The sequence below is a fragment of the Aquarana catesbeiana genome, linkage group LG02 (genome assembly GCF_042186555.1).
Source record: "Aquarana catesbeiana isolate 2022-GZ linkage group LG02, ASM4218655v1, whole genome shotgun sequence".
Taxonomy (NCBI): domain Eukaryota; kingdom Metazoa; phylum Chordata; class Amphibia; order Anura; family Ranidae; genus Aquarana; species Aquarana catesbeiana.
Genome location: NC_133325.1, coordinates 314,126,541 through 314,146,147, shown reverse-complemented (window position 1 = coordinate 314,146,147; position 19,607 = coordinate 314,126,541). Strand labels below are relative to the sequence as shown.

The window sequence follows — 19,607 nt, the reverse complement described above, 5'->3', positions numbered from 1 at the left end:
TAGGAAGCACTACTGTATGCCTTATTGGCTATACTGTATGAATAGTAGTATTTAATTGGAACAAGGGTCGAGCGCCTGCTTTTATCTTTTCCTGTCATTCAGAAACGCCTACCAAGCATCCTCTTTTCAGCTCAAGTGAGCAGAGTCCTAAAACAGCAAAAGTTGAAACTAAAACTTTGTTTATGTTAATGATAAGGCAATAACTTAGATGTGTATATTTTTATGAAATCCATCAATTACTAGAATGAGAGATTGCTGCATACATAACTGTCTCCTGTTCCATAATCCTATATTGAGAACACTGCGCGCCGTGATGAGCCTCTAAAGTTCCCATAAGCATTCTTCATTGTGCCAGGACTTACAGCCATAGGCTACCCGTGGCTGCAAGGCATCTCTTTACACAAATAACCATCACTGCTGGTGCCCTTATTGGCCACAACATTCAGTTGCATAAACCCCTTGAAGTTGATCATTGAGAAGGGGGGCACTCAAACATTCCATAGTCATTGTGTTTTCCTGATTACAGTAGCAATAGGCCTAAAATATCCAACACAACCTATTCCTGTGAGGACAAACAGGCTCGAGGTGGCTAGATAAAATTGTTCAAATCTACATATGGTCATATGAAGTCCATATGCAATTTAGGGAAAATATAAAAGTTACTGTTGCGAACTTTGGAAAATAGTAGTCCCCAGGCTGTAATGCTGATCTTATGGGTTCGAGTCATTGACCATAAAACAAGTATGCTGAAAGAGAAGTCAACATTTCTGACCTGCATTATTGTTTTAGGCTAGTGACTAGGAATGTACGAGTATAAAAGTTATAGAATTAGCAGCCAATAAAATGGCATTCTATAAAGGAGGTCAGCAATGGCAACATATGTTCTTTAAACCAGTGTTTCTCAGCCTTTTTCCAGCCAAGGCACCCATTAAAGTTATGCACTTATCTCAAGGCGCTCCTAACAGTTTCACATATTGCATACCCACACATAGGACACCTAACATTGGAGATGATTTATTCACACAAAGCAAATACACTTTGGCACACTGGTACTGACTAGTATTCCAGACTTTCTGTTTCCTCATTTTCTCTCCACCATGCAGCTAACATGGCCCCAGTTCTGACAGAGAAAGGCAGAGGGGGAACCAAACAAGGATGCTGTGCAGGTGCCAGACGTCCCTGTTTATCAATCAATGACTTCAGCAGTTGTTAGGATGCTGGTGGATGGCCCATACGGTGCCCAAGGTTGTAATGATGCACATTGAAAACCTGTGGCCTTGTGTAACAAAAAAGGCTTACTGGCACACATTTTTTGGGCAATTTAAAGCAATTTTTAGGCATTTTAATAAGGAACACCTGAAGAACTCAGAAGGCACCCTGAGATGCCTGGGCACCCTTGTTTAAAAACCCCTAATAGGAGCTACCTTATTTTATTTGCAAAGCTGAACTCTAGGGGCAAGGAATCTTTACCCTTGCAGTGGGTCCCCTTTACAAGGGTAAACTGCTTGTTTTGCTTAGAAAATGATAAGTAGGGTAATATAGTTCTTATTCCTTGCTCCTCCAGCAGCCAGTGCTGTTTGATTCTCCCAGGTAGTGGGCAGGCCCTCAATGTTTTCCTGTATAATTCAGAGCTACTGGCCCTGCATTGTGCAGAATGACATCAGAGAGCTGCAACTGGTCAGGCAGCAGAGGTTTCAGGGACCGGTTGCATGAAGAGGAGGAATCATCTGGGAGCGCGGAATAAGGTATATATTTTACGTTTATCATCACTGAAAGAACAGCACTTAATAGCTATGTCAAATTAATGCCGAAAATATAGATTCTATATACTGTATGTGTGTATGTATGTTTCCCTTAACTAACAGCATCCAATCTTCTTTTTTTTTCTTTTTTTGACAATCTTTTTATTTAACTCTCCATACACAACACATCTGCTTATGTGAGACTACAGTGTCTCTAGCAGTCATTCAACCAGTGGTTACACCCTGTTTATATCTCCTTTCAGAGAAATACTGGTCAACCTGAGACTATAATCTCATGAGACTCTGACTTATCAAGAAGTAACCACACATTTCCTCTCCCAGTGACTCAGCTCCTGCAATCTGTGAGGCCCATCGGTCTTTAGGGAGTTCAGCCTTATCACACAGGAACAGTAATGCAGTGTGCCCTCTGTTGGGCAAAGCATGTCATGTTCTGATATTGTACTACAGATGTCTTTTTTTTTTGTATTTAAACGGGCAAAGGCAGGGACACTGTTAATCTAAATCAGTAAACTGGCATATAGATAGCTGTTATCATATACCGTTCATAATGCAGATATATTAAATGTTCACCTTAAGGTAAATGTAAATTCTATTTTGTACTGCAGCTCAAGTATCATAATGAGTACAATTGAAAATATTTTTTTTGTCCTGCAGTGCTTTTATGTACAATATGCCACACACATTATATTGCATATGTAAGTACAGGGCTTTAAAAGAGATTGCATTCTTTGTTAACATCAGGAGTCAGCCTGATTTTACATTTCAGTTGCTGTGCAAGCAAAGCTGAACACTGTGGCACTACAAAGCAGATTTGTGAGGCTCCTACAATAAAGGGATGATTTTACAAGGCTATTTGATTATCATTACTAAAATTAGATTTTTTATCAGTATATTTGTTTCCCTTAGATTTGTGAGTTGCATAAACCCTGTGAAATTGATCCAGTAAAGCTGAAGGATGGAGAAAATTTAGAAACAAACAAGGTAAGCAAACGACTACTAAATTCATATATTTTAAAATGTATTTTTGTACAAGTAGTCACAGAATTGTTAGACCTGGTCACCTAGTCATCTCCGAAAAAAAGTGATGTGAGTAGGTCTCTGTATATTGCAACAGTAGACCTCCACCACATTTAGCCTGCTTAAACTGAGCCAGTGTGAAAAATCTCACTTTCATAGACATTTGGTAATGTTTATTATAAATAATAATTTTAAGTCCCAGAGCCTTTTCTCTCATGGACTAGAATTGTTCCTAATTTTTACTGACAGTCTACTGACTGGAATGGTACCAGCTGATTGGAGAAAAGCCAATGTAGCACCAATATTTAAAAAGGGCCCAAAATGCATCCCTGGAAATTACAAACCAGTTAGCCTAACATCAATAGTATGTAAACTCTTGGAGGGGATGATAAGGGATGATATACAAGATTTTAGTAATGAGAACGGTATCATTAGCAGTAATCAGCATGGATTCATGAAGAATCGTTCTTGTCAAACCAATCTATTAACCTTCTATGAGGAGGTGAGTTGCCATCTAGATAAAGGAAGGCCCGTAGACGTGGTGTATCTGGATTTTGCAAAAGCATTTGACACAGTTCCCCATAAATATTTACTGTACAAAATAAGGTCCATTGGCATGGACCATAGGGTGAGTACATGGATGGGTTTCTGTGCTGGGACCAATCCTATTTAATTTGTTCATAAACGACCTGGAGGATGGGGTAAACAGTTCAATCTCTGTATTTGCGGATGATACTAAGCTAAGCAGGGCAATAACTTCTCCGCAGGATGTGGAAACCTTGCAAAAAGATCTGAACAAATTAATGGGGTGGGCAACTACATGGAAAATGAGGTTCAATGTAGAAAAATGTAAAATAATGCATTTGGGTGGCAAAAATATGAATGCAATCTATATACTGGGGGGAGAACCTCTGGGGGAATCTAGGATGGAAAAAGACCTAGTAGATGACAGGCTCAGCAATTGGCATGCAATGCCAAGCTGCTGCTAGAAAAGCAAACAGAATATTGGCATGCATTAAAAAGGGGATCAACTCCAGAGATAAAACGATAATTCTCCCACTTTACAAGACTTTGGTCCGGCCGCACCTGGAGTATGCTGTCCAGTTCTGGGCACCAGTCCTCAGGAAGGATGTACTGGAAATGGAGCGAGTACAAAGAAGGGCAACAAAGCTAATAAAGGGTCTGGAGGATATTAGTTTTAAGGAAAGGTTGCGAGCACTGAACTTATTCCCTCTGGAGAAGAAACACTTGCGAGGGGATATGATTTTAATATACAAATACCATACTGGTGACCCCACAATAGGGATAAAACTTTTTTCGCAGAAGGGAGTTTAACAAGACTCTTGGCCACTCATTAAATGAGAAGAAAAGAAGTTTAACCATAAACTACGTAGAAGGTTCTTTACTGTAAGAGCGGCAAGGATGTGGAATTCCCTTCCACAGGTGGTGGTCTCAGCGGGGAGCATCGATAGTTTCAAGAAACTATTAGATAAGCACCTGAACGACTGCAACATACAGGGATATACAATGTAATACTGACATATAATCGCACACATAGGTTGGACTTGATGGACTTGTGTCTTTTTTCAACCTCACCTACTATGTAACTATGTAACTATTTTTGCATTTCAGAAATGCACCAGCTACTCACCATACAACTTTTTTCATTTAGAGCTGAAGTTTAATCTGCTTATATTTTTCCCATTTTCAATTTGCCTATTAAATTTAGAAAAAAAAATTACATTTTTTTTCATACCTGACTTTAGACACAGTGATATCATCCTTGGGTCTCTGTTCTTCTCTAAGCAATGCAAGCAGAGCATGGCTGGTGGGAGGGTCCATCAGGATGCTGTACATACAGTAGATAATTTCCTAAAAAACATCACAGCATCCAGTCTCAGTACTCCTCTTAAGAACCCTCAGCTCTGATGCAAGCAGTGGGTTGGCTCTTGGAAGCAGTTATGTAACCCCTTCCCACCACCACCTCCTAGCCCTTTAAGAGTCTAAATCAGAAGCTTTCCGGTACCCCCTGGCTACTGTGCTGGGTGGGAGCAGGGAGTGCTTACTCAGCACAGTAATGTGTTTAAATAGGGTCACATATATGGGGCCTCTCGGCATTTAAGCCCAGCCGCTGAGAGGTTGCATATATGCGTATGGCCGACAGGAACTGGTTAATCAAAATGCCTTGATTGGTAGAGGTCAGTGTGGAGAAGTGGGCATTCCTAGGCCAGCAGCTCTTGTATATAGGCTTCCCTAAAGTAACGCTCATATGTGAAGCTGAGCCTCTGTGATTGAAGAAACTGAAATCCAATGAATGAAAGGGGTGGGCCAGGGACAGTAAGGTGGAAAGGGCTAGATCATGCTGGACACGCTCCAGCCAAGAGACGAACCACTTTAAGACCCTCTAATGTACATTTACGTTACGGGTTGAAGCGGTTTTCCAGGGCTATGGCTGCAGCTTTCAGCCATAACCCCGGTATTCAAATTTTTACCCAGGGATTCTCTTTTCACTAAAGGTGATCCGAGCTGCTGATTAGCAGCTGGATAAAATTTAGAAGCAGTGGGAGGGGTTGTTCAGCTGTATGATCCCATGATATTGAAGGTCCCATTTGTGTGTGTGACATTTTTGGATAGGTTGATCTGGTTGCACAGTTTGCAGGGTTTGCCTCCATTATTTGTGACTTCATAATCAGAGTGAAGTTTCCTGTTGATTAGTTTATGCCTGAGGTTGGGTGGTTGTCTGAAAGCCAATGTTGGAGGTTGTTGGAATATTTCAGAGTTTCATCCTCTGTTATAATAGGTTGTAAATCTTTGATTATCTTTTTGATTCCTTCTAGTGCTGGGTTGTATGTGGTGACTAGAGGTACTTGTTTTTTTGTTTTTTTCTCTGTGTATTGGAGGAGATTTTCTTTTTGGGTTTTCAACAAAGAAAAAAACAAAAACAACAGCATTAACACAGCCTTGAAAACCAAAAAAGAAAATCTGCTGCTAGCTTTATTACCATTGCCATACACATTGGTTTGTATGTGTTTGATTTTTTTTTTTTCCTTTTAATCAGTGCCGGTTCACACAGGGGCAACTTGTCAGGCGACTTAGCCGCCTGACAAGTTGCGCTCCGTTCTGTACCATGGAACCGTTCTAATAGGAGCGACTCAAGTCGCTCCGACTTAGAAAAAGGTTCCTGTACTACTTTGGGACAACTTCAGGGCGACTTGCTTTGACTTCTATACAGAAGTCATTTTGCAAGCCGCCGTTGAAGTCGTGTGCAGGTCGCCTTGCAAAGTCGCCCTGCAAGTTGGGTTGCCCCTGTGTGAACTGGCACTTAGAGATTGTGTTTTTGTTTTTTGTTTTAACAGTTTAATATTCTGCTAAAACGTTTGTGAAACCGTACTGCTTAGACCTTGAAGAAGGGGACATACCCTGAAAGCTTGTCCTGAAAAATTGTATGTTAGTGCAAATAAAAAAGTATCACGGACAGTACTCAATTTTCTCTGTTGCAATTGCACTAATATGGCTAAAATCACCTCAACTAATTTGTAAACAAAAAGTATCAGAAGAAGGCCTGGTCTTAAAATGGTTAAGCGGGTTCTTTCTAATGTGCTGCAATTTCTAATGTACTCTGTTAGAAGCTCAAAGTATGCAGTGCAATCAGAGTAAGCTATTTCAGTAAGGGAAGCCTATACACCAGTACAAGACTGAAGAAAAAGCTTTAAATATATTTTAATATCTTATAATGCTTTAATTTGGTAGCAAATTTGGATACATGTATTTTTAATTTATTTGTTTTAAGAAAAAAGGACAAATATACATGTTTCTGCATTTTTCCCAGAGTGACTTAATTAGTGCAGCCCCAAGGAAGTCAAAGTTGGCCTTTCAGTTTGGGGAGTTTTTTTCCTTTCAGACATTGCATTGTGATACACACATTAAAAATCATGTTTGCATCAATAGACTACCATTAAAATGAGTTCCATTTGTATAGTCAGGAATTAGAATGAAGGCACCATTTTCACTGGCTGCGTGCCACTGTGCCTACTGCCTAATATAAATCAAAAATTCCAGCAAAGAGAATGTGGCTTGTCTTCTTAAAGCATTTGGTAACCCCCCCCCCCCAGATACTGTTCCTTTAAAGCATGTTATACAGCACAGTGTTTGTGTTTTGTCATTTGGCCCCCTGTATAACCTGTATACCCCCTGTATATTAGCCATGATCATGGCTAATATTGTGGTCCGTTTGCACAATTCCATCATCTGCAGCCTTGCTCTCTGCAGCTCTCCTGTGTCTGTGTCTCCTCTGTCCTCTGTCCTCCTCCCCCCTCCCTGTTTGTACCAGCGCCCGCCCCACTCCACCCCCCCCCCCTCGCTGCTTCTGCTCCTCTCGTATCTGCTATGAAATTGTCTTATCTCCTCTGTACCCTAATAACATGTGTCCCTGTGCTTGTTTAATATAATAAATCCGCCGATCTGTACCTTGTATGAATGTGGCTCCAGGCACTCAGCTGATTGTCGGCCCTCTCTCTCCTCTCTCCCCCTCCTCCCCGGCTGACGTCATTGGGATGGCTCGGCGCCCTGCACACTGCAGCTGTGAGCCGGAGAGAGAAGCGAGGAGAGGAATCAGCTGTGCGCCTGGATTGCAGCTTATATCGGTACAGATCAGCTGATTTTTTACAGAACACAGGCACAGGGACACATGTTATTAAGGTACAGAGGGGATAAGAAGATTTGATACAAGTGGGTTAACAACCACTTTAAGTTCAGACAGGAAAAGTTAGTCTTGGAGGTCTCACCATTGGAGTACATGGGAAATGTTAGAAACCACCAGTAATGTAATGCAGCATCTACCAAAACCTGAAATATCATTTTTAAGTGGAATTAACTTTTAACTACTTCAGCAGTTTGGGTTGTCCTTGGCTTTTTCAGAGTTGTATTGGGTGACACCATACCTGTAGAACAAGTTGTCTTCCATAAACAAGCTATTAATAACATTTATAAATATGTATGTTGAAGTACCATTCAGGATAACTAACATTTCATTAATATTTGTTGCATGCCTAAGTGTAACCTGTTATCACAATCTATTTCAGTCTAAAGAGAGGCTGGCTGCATTTCTTTCTCTTGTTTACTTTATTACAGATATATCTTGCATACATTGTGTTGCCAGATTAGACAATTACTACTACTATTCTTAGGGTTTATTCACACCTCTACAGCAGGAACTTGCACCTTACCTCAGCACATGAATGCACTTTACTTGCGTTAACACATTGCAGTTCCATTCATTTTCAATTGCACACTAACCCAACACACCTTTAAAGCAAATGTGTTGCAGTGCCCAGTAACACACTTCTGTGCTCTCTTGTGTGCTGTGTTGGAAACAATGGTGCATGTCCAGTTTTTAGTATTTTTAGAGCATTTTTTCTGCATTGTAAAAGATCATTCTTGTGCTGCCATGAACATAGTTTGAGGCACCCTGTTGCACTCCTTTAGGTTTTGATGCTGTCTCATTGAATTGATTTTTCTGATTCAACGTTTAAAGGCTCAATCCCATGGGCACACAGATCCATACATTCATGCAGAGGGCCATGTTTATCCACCCAGGAGGTACAGGTTGTCCAGGCGATTGGGCTGTTAAAATCAATGACAGGCTAATGATTGCACAGATCATCGTGCACTTCCTTGCGTTTACAGCTGTGGCCAAAAGGTTTGAGAATGACACAAATATTATTTTTTATAAGTCTGCTGCTTCAGTGTTTTTAGATCTTTTTGTCAGATGTTACTATGGTATACTGAAGTATAAATGCAAGCATTTCATAAGTGTCAAAGGCTTTTATTGACAATTACGTTACGTTTATGCAAAGAGTCAATATTTGCAGTGCTGATTCTTCTTTTTCAAGACCTCTGTAATGCGCCCTAGTATGCTGTCAATCAACTTCTGGGCCGCATCCTGACTGATGGCAGCCCATTTTTGCATAATCAATGCTTGAGGTTTGTCAGAATTTTTGGGGGTTTTTTTTGTTCACCCGCCTCTTGTGATTTGACCACAAGTTCTCAATGGGATTAAGGTCTCTGGAGTTTCCTGGCCATGGACGCAAAATTTTAATGTTTTGTGCCCTAAGACACTTAATTATCACGTTTGCCTTATAACAAGGCCCTCCATCATGCTGAAAAGGCATTGTTCATCTCCAAACTGTTCTTGGGTGGTTGAGAGAAGTTGCACTCGGAAGATGTTTTTGTACCATTTTTTATTTATGGCTGTGTTCTGTGCAGAATTGTAAGTGAGCCCACTACCTTGGCTGAGAAGCAACCCCACACATGAACGGTCTCAGGATGCTTTACTGTTGGTATGACACAGGACTGATGGTAGCCCTCACCAAGCGCCAACAGAGGAACAATGATTTCAAGCACCACCCTCCTTTTAAAGCTTCAAGTCTGTTATTCTAACTCAATCAGCATTACAGAGTTATTTCCAACCTTATCCTCGTCAACACTGACACCCATGATGTCAGCTGGTCCTTTTTTGGCAGGGCTAAAATTCAGTGGAATTTTTTTTTTTTTTGGATTAAGTTTATTTTCATGGCAAAGAGGGACTTTGCAATTAATTGCAATTCATCCGATCACTCTTCATAACATTCTGGAGTATATGCAAGATACCATCATAAAAACTGAGGCAGCAGACTTGTGAAAATGAATATTTGTGCCATTCTCAAAACTTTTGGCCACGGCTGTACACCCATGCAGGACTAATGCAAATCTCTGAATGCAGTCTGTCTGTGTTCACGCATCAGTCCTATGCAGATGTACATGCAAGAATGTGTAAGGAAATTCCTGCAGCTGCCAGCCTGTCATTGATTTTAAGTGTGGCCATCTGCATGGGCATACGGGTATGTGACTCCATGCATAAGAGCCCTACAAAAGCTGACGTTAGAAGCTGATTTGCTACCATCCACAGCTGCACCAGATTTTGCACTCTCCAATTTTAGTAAATCAACCTCAGTGTCAGTGTTATATTGCTAAGGCACTCCTAAGGCTTTACAAATTGTTTCTTGGTTAGTTTCAAAGCTTGTGACCATTATATAAACATATGTTCCCTAGTTTTAGTTAGTTCAACTGGACTTGTTTAGTAATCTTGAGTCGGCATCTGTGGTTAAAGCGTAGGTGGTTCCTGTAATCCACAAGTTTTCTTGTTGTTTTCTTATATCCACTGCCAGTTTTAGTGTGTACTTCCCGTAATGTCTGGCAATATATATGTAAAGGTTTTTTTATACTCATCATGGTATAGCTAGAAATAACAAAACCTTACTAGACCAGTTAAATGTGACCAGTTCAATCCCGGCCAGGACACTGTCAGTATGAAGTTTGCATGTTCTTCCTGTGTTTCTGCAGGGTTCCTTCACACTCTAAAAACATGTCTAAAGTTTAGGTGGCACTTGTATAAATTAGCCCTGCTATGTGGGTATGCAGGACCGATAAGGACCTTGGATTGCAAGCTCCTAGAGGGCAGAGACTGAAGTGAACGTACTGTATGTAAGACACTACATAAATAGTTAATGCTATATTAAAGTGATACTAAACACAAACTGTTAAATTTACATTGTGCCTTCTGTATGTGGATACTGGCACTGCAATTATTTTAATAAAAAATATTGATATGAAGCTGTCACATGACCCAGATCTTTCCCAGACTGTCTGTAGGTAAACTCAAGCAGGAGGAGCTTCTAGTCCTGCTGGTCATATGTTCAAAATAAAAAAACAGCCTTTGAAATACAGAGTAAAATGAATTCATGTATATAAATAAATTGTTTTAAATTGTCATACGAATATATATGTAATATATGTATATATGTATTAATCTATATGTAATATCCCACCCCCATAGTGTTTAGCTTGTTAGTGGGCATGGGGGAGGAGGGAGGGAGTGGACTGTCATTTACCACTATGTATACACCCACATGTGTGACTCTATAGTTACATGGGCTGCTCAGATGTGATAGGGAGGAAATTCTCAGCATAGAAACTCACTGAATACTGAGCATGTGCAGAGTTGCCAACAAAATCTCTAGCTGATTTGGGGGCATGAACAGAGGGGGGAGATGCAGAATACAGAAAACTAATCTCATAGTGACTAAGTGAGTATGAACACCATGTAATACAGCATTTACTGATAGTTTTTTTCTGATGTGGGCTTAGTGACACATGAATGCCTGCAATAATAATACTATCTCTCCCTAGTACTAAAACAGATTTACTCTTCACTTTGCAAATAGTTACTTGCATTTTACTTTAAAATGTGTCCATATTTATTTTGATATCAATCTCAGTAAGTTTTCATCATGCAATAAATACCAAGTGTATGTGCAGTACATATAGACCTATTTCTGCATGTTAGGTCACTTAAAGTGGAACTTCACCCTAAAGGAGAAGTTTCACTTTATGTCCTGCACAACACCCCCCCCCCCCCCCCCCCAACACATTTGGACGATTTTGGGAGGGAGAGCTGCTACCTAGTTTTAGTTACTGTCACTTAGGTAGTTGCACCAGAAATCCCCCCCCCACACGTCACAGGTCCCATGAGGCTACGGGACCATTCACACGCATGCGCAGTGGGAAGCTGGCTGTGAAGCCGCAAGGAGTCCGAGCTGACTTCCCACGCTAAACATGCAGGTGCCAGGGACCCGAAGGCCAGAGAAAAACTGGCTCGGCTGAGCACGGCGCTGGATCCTTGGACAGGTAAGTGTCCTCTTATTAAAAGTCATCTGGTACAGCATTTGTAGTTTCAGACCTTTTTCTTTATTTTTTTTATTTTTTGCAAACAGTCTGGAGATCCTCTTTAATAAGATGAAAACAGAAGAAAGCCTTCTTCCCTGCATACTCAGGAGATGTTTGATAAGTCATTATGCCCCAATTTGCCAGGCAGGAGTAAAATCCCATCCTAACATATGTAAATGATGTCATCCTCTAGAGAGCGGGCTTCATTCTGTTTGCGTTGTTTATTAACATAATCCTCCTGGGAGCAGCATAAGGCATTTTAGATTTTCTTCATTTCAGTTATATAAGTGCAAATTGCTGTGGCTTTTCTGCTTCCCAGGAATGTACCCTGAGCAATATCTCAAGTCATTTTTGTTTGTTGTACCTGTACATTGATATTTAGGGACCATGGAGAAGGTGTGGTAGGGCAAGGCTTTGTTAAAATCATTATTTCCTGCCCACTAATTAGGCAGCATCATCTCTAAGGTTAAGGGTGTCATTACCAGTACTAGATGAACTAGTAATTCTTCTTCAAGGAATCACTGAATATTTAAAGTGGAACTGTACCCATAACAGTTTGATAACAATTAATGTTCTTTAGCAAGGAACATACATTCCACATTAATAATTATGCTGCCAAAATTAGTGTGAGCTGTAAATTGCCTCCAGCATTGCACCTGTTTCTTCTTGCTGGAGGCTACTATTACTGTATGTTGAAGCAGTCACTTCCTTACTGGAAACTCCTTGGTCTCAAAAACTATATGTCACTTTCTGTAATTAACCACTTGACCTCCGGAAGGTTTACCCCCCTTCCTGACCAGGCCATTTTTTGCGATACGACACTGCGTTGCTTTAACTGAGAATTGTACGGTCATGCAACACTGTACCCAAACAAAATGTATGTCCTTTTTTTCCCACAAATTGAGCTTTCTTTTGGTGGTATTTGGTCACCTCTGGGTTTTACATTTTTTGCGCTAGAAACAAAGCATCGCGCACTCGCGCCCAAAACTCGGAAGTGAAAGGATTCTGCACAGTGCGGCCATTCTGTAGCAGTAGAGCAAGCGGTTAAAATGTGTGTATTTCCAGCCTAATTGTACAACCCCAATTCCAGAAAGGTTGGGATGCTGTAAAATCTATATAAAAACAGAATGCAAACATTATATTTATTTTTTTAGCAGACTCTAGAGAATAAAATGACAGTTGTTGCAATATTTTATGTCACACTGTATTTGCACAGCGGTCTTTCAAACACTATTTTTTTTGAAAAAAATACACTTTAGTTAATTTAAAAAAAACAAAACCATAAAGTTAGCCCAATTTTTTTGTATAATGTGAAAGAAGATGTTACGTGATTCTCATTTTAGCCAGAATCATGCCGCTCTAGGTACATTGCAAAATGGCACCAAGATCTACATAATACTAGGCAGTTAGAGGATTGGTCGTATATTTGATCTGCCATTTCTAAATGCTTACTGAATACCACATCACAGCAAGTAGTATATAAGAGATTCACAAGATGGTGCCTGGTTCCTTCCATGATAAGCTATTTTTACTCCACATATCCTAACACTTGCTCCAGGGGTTGTAGCATGAAGGCTGCCATGTATACAGTATATGATGTTCCTGTAGCTTTGCAGTTAGATTTTGGACAGAAAATGTATAGATTATTCTTCACATTTCTTCATACCATTGTTGAATGTAAATCGAAACAAACTAGTATGATTTCAATGGAAACTGGCAGCAGTTACGCAAACCATCTTTCATTCATGGAAGAAACAGACCATTTTTTATGAAAAATTTAAGAAAAAAATGAGCAGGTTTCTGGTGAGTGTGCAATTCTTTAGCATTCTTACAGATGCTTATGGTAAATATATAAAAATCTGGACACCCTAGCTTGCCACTAAGTTCCCACCTTAGATTACACAATAATACCTTTAATTTAAACTGCCAGATGCCTCCCAGTCTCCCCAGGGGCTGTATGCCCCTTTCATCTTTCCCTTTCCCCCTCATCCCCTTTCTAATCTCTCTCATCTATCTTCATGTCTCTCCTTTCTCCTGCCCCCTCCCTCTGTGTCAGCATCCATCCTCACCTTTTACGTTGTTGTCCTCATTCTCCTTCTCTTTTCGGTTAACACTTCTAGGACGACATATACAGTCTCCTCAAAACATTCCACAACCACACAAATCTCTCACAGGAGCCAAAATGGCCCGTATAATTTTACGCCAATATACCATGTGCTGTAAGCTGTAAATCATTGTGGTCATGTTCCTGTCCTATTTTTCTAATGCTGTAAACCTATGAATCTACATGGATGCCATTCTCCTTTTGTATCATAAAACCCCTAAAAATAAAGAAAAATATATTGAATTGTAAAAGTTCAAATTACAAGATCCTTGCTAATGTAAAAAAATAAAACTTACTGATTACCAAATAAATATACCTCAATAAAAGCAACACTTTAACCAATTTGAGCCTTACATAGGGTTAACTGAATCATCATTGATTGTTCCAATGGGATAAGGGACAAAAATCTTCCAAATCATGTGTACCATTTTGGTTTGACAGTTAAATCTGGGCGGCACAGTGGTGTAGTGGGTAGCACTCTAGCCTAGCAGTAAGAAGGGTCGCTGGTTCGAATCCCAACCACCACACTACCTGCCTGGAGTTTGCATGTTCTCCTTGTGCCTGCGTGGGTTTCCTCCGGGTACTCCGGTTTCCTCCCACACTACAAAGACATGCTGGTAGGTTCATTGGATTCTGTCTAAATTGTCCCTAGTATGTATGAATGTGAGTTAGGGACCTTAGATTGTAAGCTCCTTGAGGGTAGGGACTGATGTGAATGTACAATGTATATGTAAAGCGCTGCGTAAATTGACGGCGCTATATAAGTACCTGAAATAAATAAAATAAATAAATAAATAAATCTGGAAGGAGATGGCAATTGTTGAGAGAGAAGAGACCTGTTACCTAAATAGAGTGATGTGCCCATGTATGACCAACCATAGTTTTGCAAGAGTAAGCTGACCTGAAGGAAGCTTTTACTGGGAAAGTTTGGAAGCCCCCTATGCTGAATTCCTCATCTAAAAACACTAGCTTCCTGCTGTCATGGACTTTGGTACTTTTTGAATCACTGGACCAGAGCAAGTATGTGGATTAGGAGCTTTGACTTTCCTGATCTGTATACTGGATCTGGATTTGTGTCTCAGAAAGTATGAAATCCAGACTCAGCCTGGCAACTGGCATTTTCAGAGGAGGGGGTCAGCTATATAAGCCTACATATTCCTCCCAGTGCGGGTTTTTTTGTAATTGTTCATTATACACCAGCATAATTATTTTTCTTTGGGTTTATATAGGAAAACTTGAAAAATTATGTTGACCAGATCTTTAACGTCATTACAAAATCAGGAGTAAGCTGCCCTACTGTCATGTGTGACATTTTCTTCTCTCTGAGAGAATCTGCAGCAAAACGCTTTCAAGGTAAGCAGACATCAAAGATCTTGTGTCATTGCTGTATCTTGAAAGAATGTAAATAAGGCAGAATACCTAGGAAGCTCAGCTTGCACGTCTTCCTTCCTGAAAGCTTTGTGTGAGACCAAGAATTTGCTGTGATTAGTGCATTTCATAAATACAGCGAAGCATGAGAAGTTCACATACTATGATAGAATTCACGCACTGCTGGGCTTCTGGCCCGCTTTGAGTTCATTTCACCATGTTTCCTAAGTCCTTTTTATCAGAATGCCAATAAACTCACTGGAGTGCTTCATACAACAAGATTAAAGCCCTTCTCACATCTTCGCAGTAGTGACAAGCCTAAGCCAAGTCTGCCTCTGTCCAGACTCTGTGTTTCTACCTTACCAGGCAAATTCTTTGTGGTGAAATTAAGGAAAAGGCACAGAAACAGCCTAGTGTGTACAGTCTTGAGAATCTCCTTGGAGTCATGGAAAATAAAAACTCCTTTGTAAATCTTCAGCATCTTCCAGCTGTTTAAAAGTGCAGACTCACCGGGAAATGGTTGTTGTCTTTGTAATAGAACCAAGGAACTCAGATTGGTCACATGCTGAGAGATGTTTAAGAAATTCACTGTTAACTGTACATATGCCGGCCTTTGTACATTTCATAGACATACACTACAAGTACCTAAAATTTCGTGTATTCTTATTTACATTTTTTTTAACCACATTTTATTTTAACTTTTTTAACCACATTTTTTGTGGTTAGATATTTGATTTAAATGAAAGCTGTATTCCAGGCAACATATTTTCAAGATTGCCAAATAATTGGGTTGCTTTACTAAAGGCAAATAGACTGTGCACTTTGCAAGTGCAGTTCCACTCATTCCAGAGTGTAGTAAATGTAATGAGCTCTGCTGATTTCCATCATCCAGTCATGTGCAAGCAAAGATGCTTTTTTTTTTTTTTTTTTATTTATTTATTTATTTTTTTTTTTTATTTTCATTGCATCTTTCTTTACAAAGTGAAGCTTCACCACATTCACAAAAATTGGCTATATTAAGTCTTAATACGCACAGGGTTTTTTTAAAATAGATTTTCTGTACATAGAGTTGTACTGTAAAACCTTGGCTTGAGAGTAACTTGGTCTGAGAGTTTTTTTTTATAATTTTGACTTGATAAATGAGTGATGTCTTGATATACAAGTAGTGTTATATCACAACTGAGTATAAAAGAAAAGAGAGGTGCCACTAAGTGTAGCAATATGGTTACAATTAATGACGGTACAATATTTCGCAAGTCATATGGTTTATGATTGAAACAGGCACATCTAAGTATGCAGGCATCCGGGGTAAAGCTGTCCATATAGACCGTCCTCCTCACCACCATCGACATCATCCCTTCCAGGATGCGCTCCAGGAGCGCTTCAAGCCTCGCTTTCAGATCGCTCAACTGCAGGGTAGTCTTCCCGGTCACGATTGCAGACTGACAGCGGTGAGAGCTGGCGGTGCGGAGGATGGTCTATGTGGACAGCTTTACCCCGGATGCCTGCATACTTAGATGTGCCTCTTTTAATCATCAACCACGTGAGTTGCTAAACGTTGGACCTTCATTAAATGTAACCATACTGCTACACTTAGAAGAGCCTCTCTTCTCTTTTATGCTCTGTAGCTCCTGCTGGATTTTGCTTCTAATCCCCTTGTGGAGGCTTCCATTTGTGGATGGACATTTTATGGTTACACGACCTATCACATGGCTATAATCTTTTTATATGGACTTTAAACTGAAGGACTTATTAATAAATGATTGTGGAATGAATCATCTGAGTTTCCATTATTTCTAATGGGGAAATTTGCTTTGATACACGAGCGCTTTGGATTACAAGCATGTTTCCGGAACGAATTATGCTCACAATCCAAGGTTTTACTGTATACTTATCAGGTGCTAATATATTTTTTTTTTCCATTGACAGTAATAGCGAGGTCACCTGACATGCACAGAATTGTATTACATGTCAAGTGAAAGGAGAATTATTCTGGAATCCTATCATTTATTTCTAAATAATTAAATTGCCCTCTTTGGCCATCTTTGGATGTCATTACATCATCAAAACATTGACCATGTGAATTGCAACATTTCAATAAAACATTTACATTTTGGTCTATATAATCCTTAAACCTTGCCTTTATTCAACGCATTCTTCTGAAAGCTGTACCATTATAAAGAAAATGTTGTTATTAAATATCCCTTTAGTTAAGTCTGTATAACAGATGTGATTCAACAGTAGGAACAACAGCTAATGCGCATGCTATTATATGGTATGGTGGCAATGGCTTTGTTAATCTCACATTTGATTAATGATCTCTCACTTGATATTTGTGTATTGTGTCTGTCTCAGGTGACCCTGATGTAAGATACACCGCTGTGAGCAGCTTCATTTTCCTGCGTTTTTTTGCACCTGCCATCCTGTCTCCCAACCTGTTCCAGCTCAGCCCTCATCACCCAGTAAGTGATCGTTGTTTAGTTTCAGCAAAGTGTCAGAGAGCTGATTGAATGAGCCTCCTGTGGAGGAGAGAGCACAGACCTAGCCAGACACACTGTGTAAATGGAGGTTGCATTACAAGTTACAGACATCACTTTCCATCATCAGATTGAAACATTTATCACAGATATAAGAAATGCTCTTAAATATATAGATTATATTTATTTTATTAGACATATTGGATTTTTTTATTGTTTCAAGGGATCCTATCACCAGCTCAAAAAATGCAGATAAAAGCACAGAAAAAGCAATTATTTTAAATGCTTACTTACCGTGTTTTTTTATTTTCATGATTTATTTTTGTTTATTTGTAGTATGGATTTAACCTTGGTAACATTTTAACTAGCCAGTTCCTTAGTTCAGCCCCCTTCCTCTTTGTATGTCATAGTCTTCTCCTCTTCTGGGGGTGTCTACTACTCTCTGTGCTGCCCCATCTCTTCCACCTTCCCCTCTTCACATCCCTGCATAATATTTTATGGGGAGTGAAGGGGAAGTCTGCTGTAGCTGCTGACATCACATCCAAGATGGTGGTGCCCAGCAGCAGTCTCAGGGCTCTTGGATGTCTACACAAAGGAGGTTTTACAGGTAAATAACATGCCTGAAATATGTTAAATGCAATGTTAATCTTAGAGGAAGAATTTTACAGAAGTGGGTTTTAAAGTGTCTCTTTAAATTAGTGGTTGTCAGCTTATGAGCTAAAGGGGGGCTTAAATCCAACCCCTAATATCATCTAAAGGGCCATACATAATGTTCAATAAACAGTATCTCACAAAAGCGAGTACACCCCTCACTTTTTTGTAAATATTTTATTATATCTTTTCAAGTGACAACACTGAAGAAATGACACTTTGCTACAATGTAAAGTAGTGAGTGTACAGCTTGTATAACAGTGTAAATTTGCTGTCACCTCAAAATAACTTAACACAGCTATTAATGTCTAAACTGCTGGCAACAAAAGTGAGTACACCCCAAAATGAAAATGTCCAAATCGGGTCCAAAGTGTCAATATTTTGTGTGGCCACTATTATTTTCCAGCACTGCCTTAACCCTCTTGGACATGGAGTTCACCAGAGCTTCACAGGTTGCCACTGGAGTCCTCTTCCACTCCTCCATGAGGACATCACGGAGCTGGTGGTTGTTAGAGACCTTTCACTCCTCCACCTTCCGTTTGAGGATGCCCCACAGATGCTCACCAGGGCTTTAAACTGTTTTTTATTTTTTTTTATTCTTCATATCTATTCCCAATTTGTGTTCTTTACTTGGTATATTTATATTTCATTTCAAATTAAAAATATGTTGAATTTATAAGTAAAATGTGTACAAAAGTAATAATGTACTGTCTGTGGTAATGTCTGTCATGTTGATTTTACATCTCTGTAATTCAGGATTACAGGAATTCATTCATTTTAGTGTTGCAAATTGTTTTAAAATATCAATTTGGAATGGTTAGAAATGTAATAGATGTATTACATTTTATGTATTAGGTGAAAAAAATATGTACTATTACAATAAATAGGTATATAAAGAAACCATGCGTTAATAATAATTTATTTTTGTATTTTGAAATATACTGTTTAAATCCGCGATTTCTTTGTTATATTGTGTAATAATAACTTCAATAGGCCCAGGTCATTGCAAACTGATATTTCAGTTTTTGGTTAATGCTGGAGAGTTAAATCACTCTGTTGGTGAGATCTCTGTGCCTTGGGGCCCATTTGCTATTGTGTTTTGGTAATGCAGAAGTTAGTGCAATGCACATTACCTGCTTATGGTCCCATTCATTCTCAATGATACCCTGTCACATTTTGCCGACAGATGAGCATTGCAGCATAATGCGTGGAAGGGCAGTAACATGCATTGCAATGCCAGGAATGGTATATCCATCATTTCCTGGTTATTGGGCACCCTATTTAATTCAATTACTGCAGTGATCGTCTTTAGGAAGTGCTGGGACCCCTGCTGGATATCATATTTACTTTATGCTATAGAAAATGTAACAGAAGGAGCTGCACTAACAAAGGTGATAAAAAAAAATGGCAGGGTGATGTTACTGCTGGAGTAGTAATATAAAATTTCAATGGCTCATTTTTTTT

General features: G+C 39.5%; 1 protein-coding gene across 2 annotated transcripts in view; it reads left to right on the top strand.

Moving 5' to 3' along the window:
* The window catches only part of RASA3 (RAS p21 protein activator 3), a 299,770-nt gene that overhangs the window by 258,167 nt on the left and 21,996 nt on the right, over nt 1-19,607 (top strand). For both annotated transcript variants that reach the window (XM_073614731.1, XM_073614730.1), the window contains exons 13-15: nt 2,670-2,744; nt 14,877-15,000; nt 17,371-17,477. In XM_073614731.1, the coding sequence (XP_073470832.1) occupies nt 2,670-2,744; nt 14,877-15,000; nt 17,371-17,477 (306 nt within the window). The remainder of the gene's footprint in view (nt 1-2,669; nt 2,745-14,876; nt 15,001-17,370; nt 17,478-19,607) is intronic.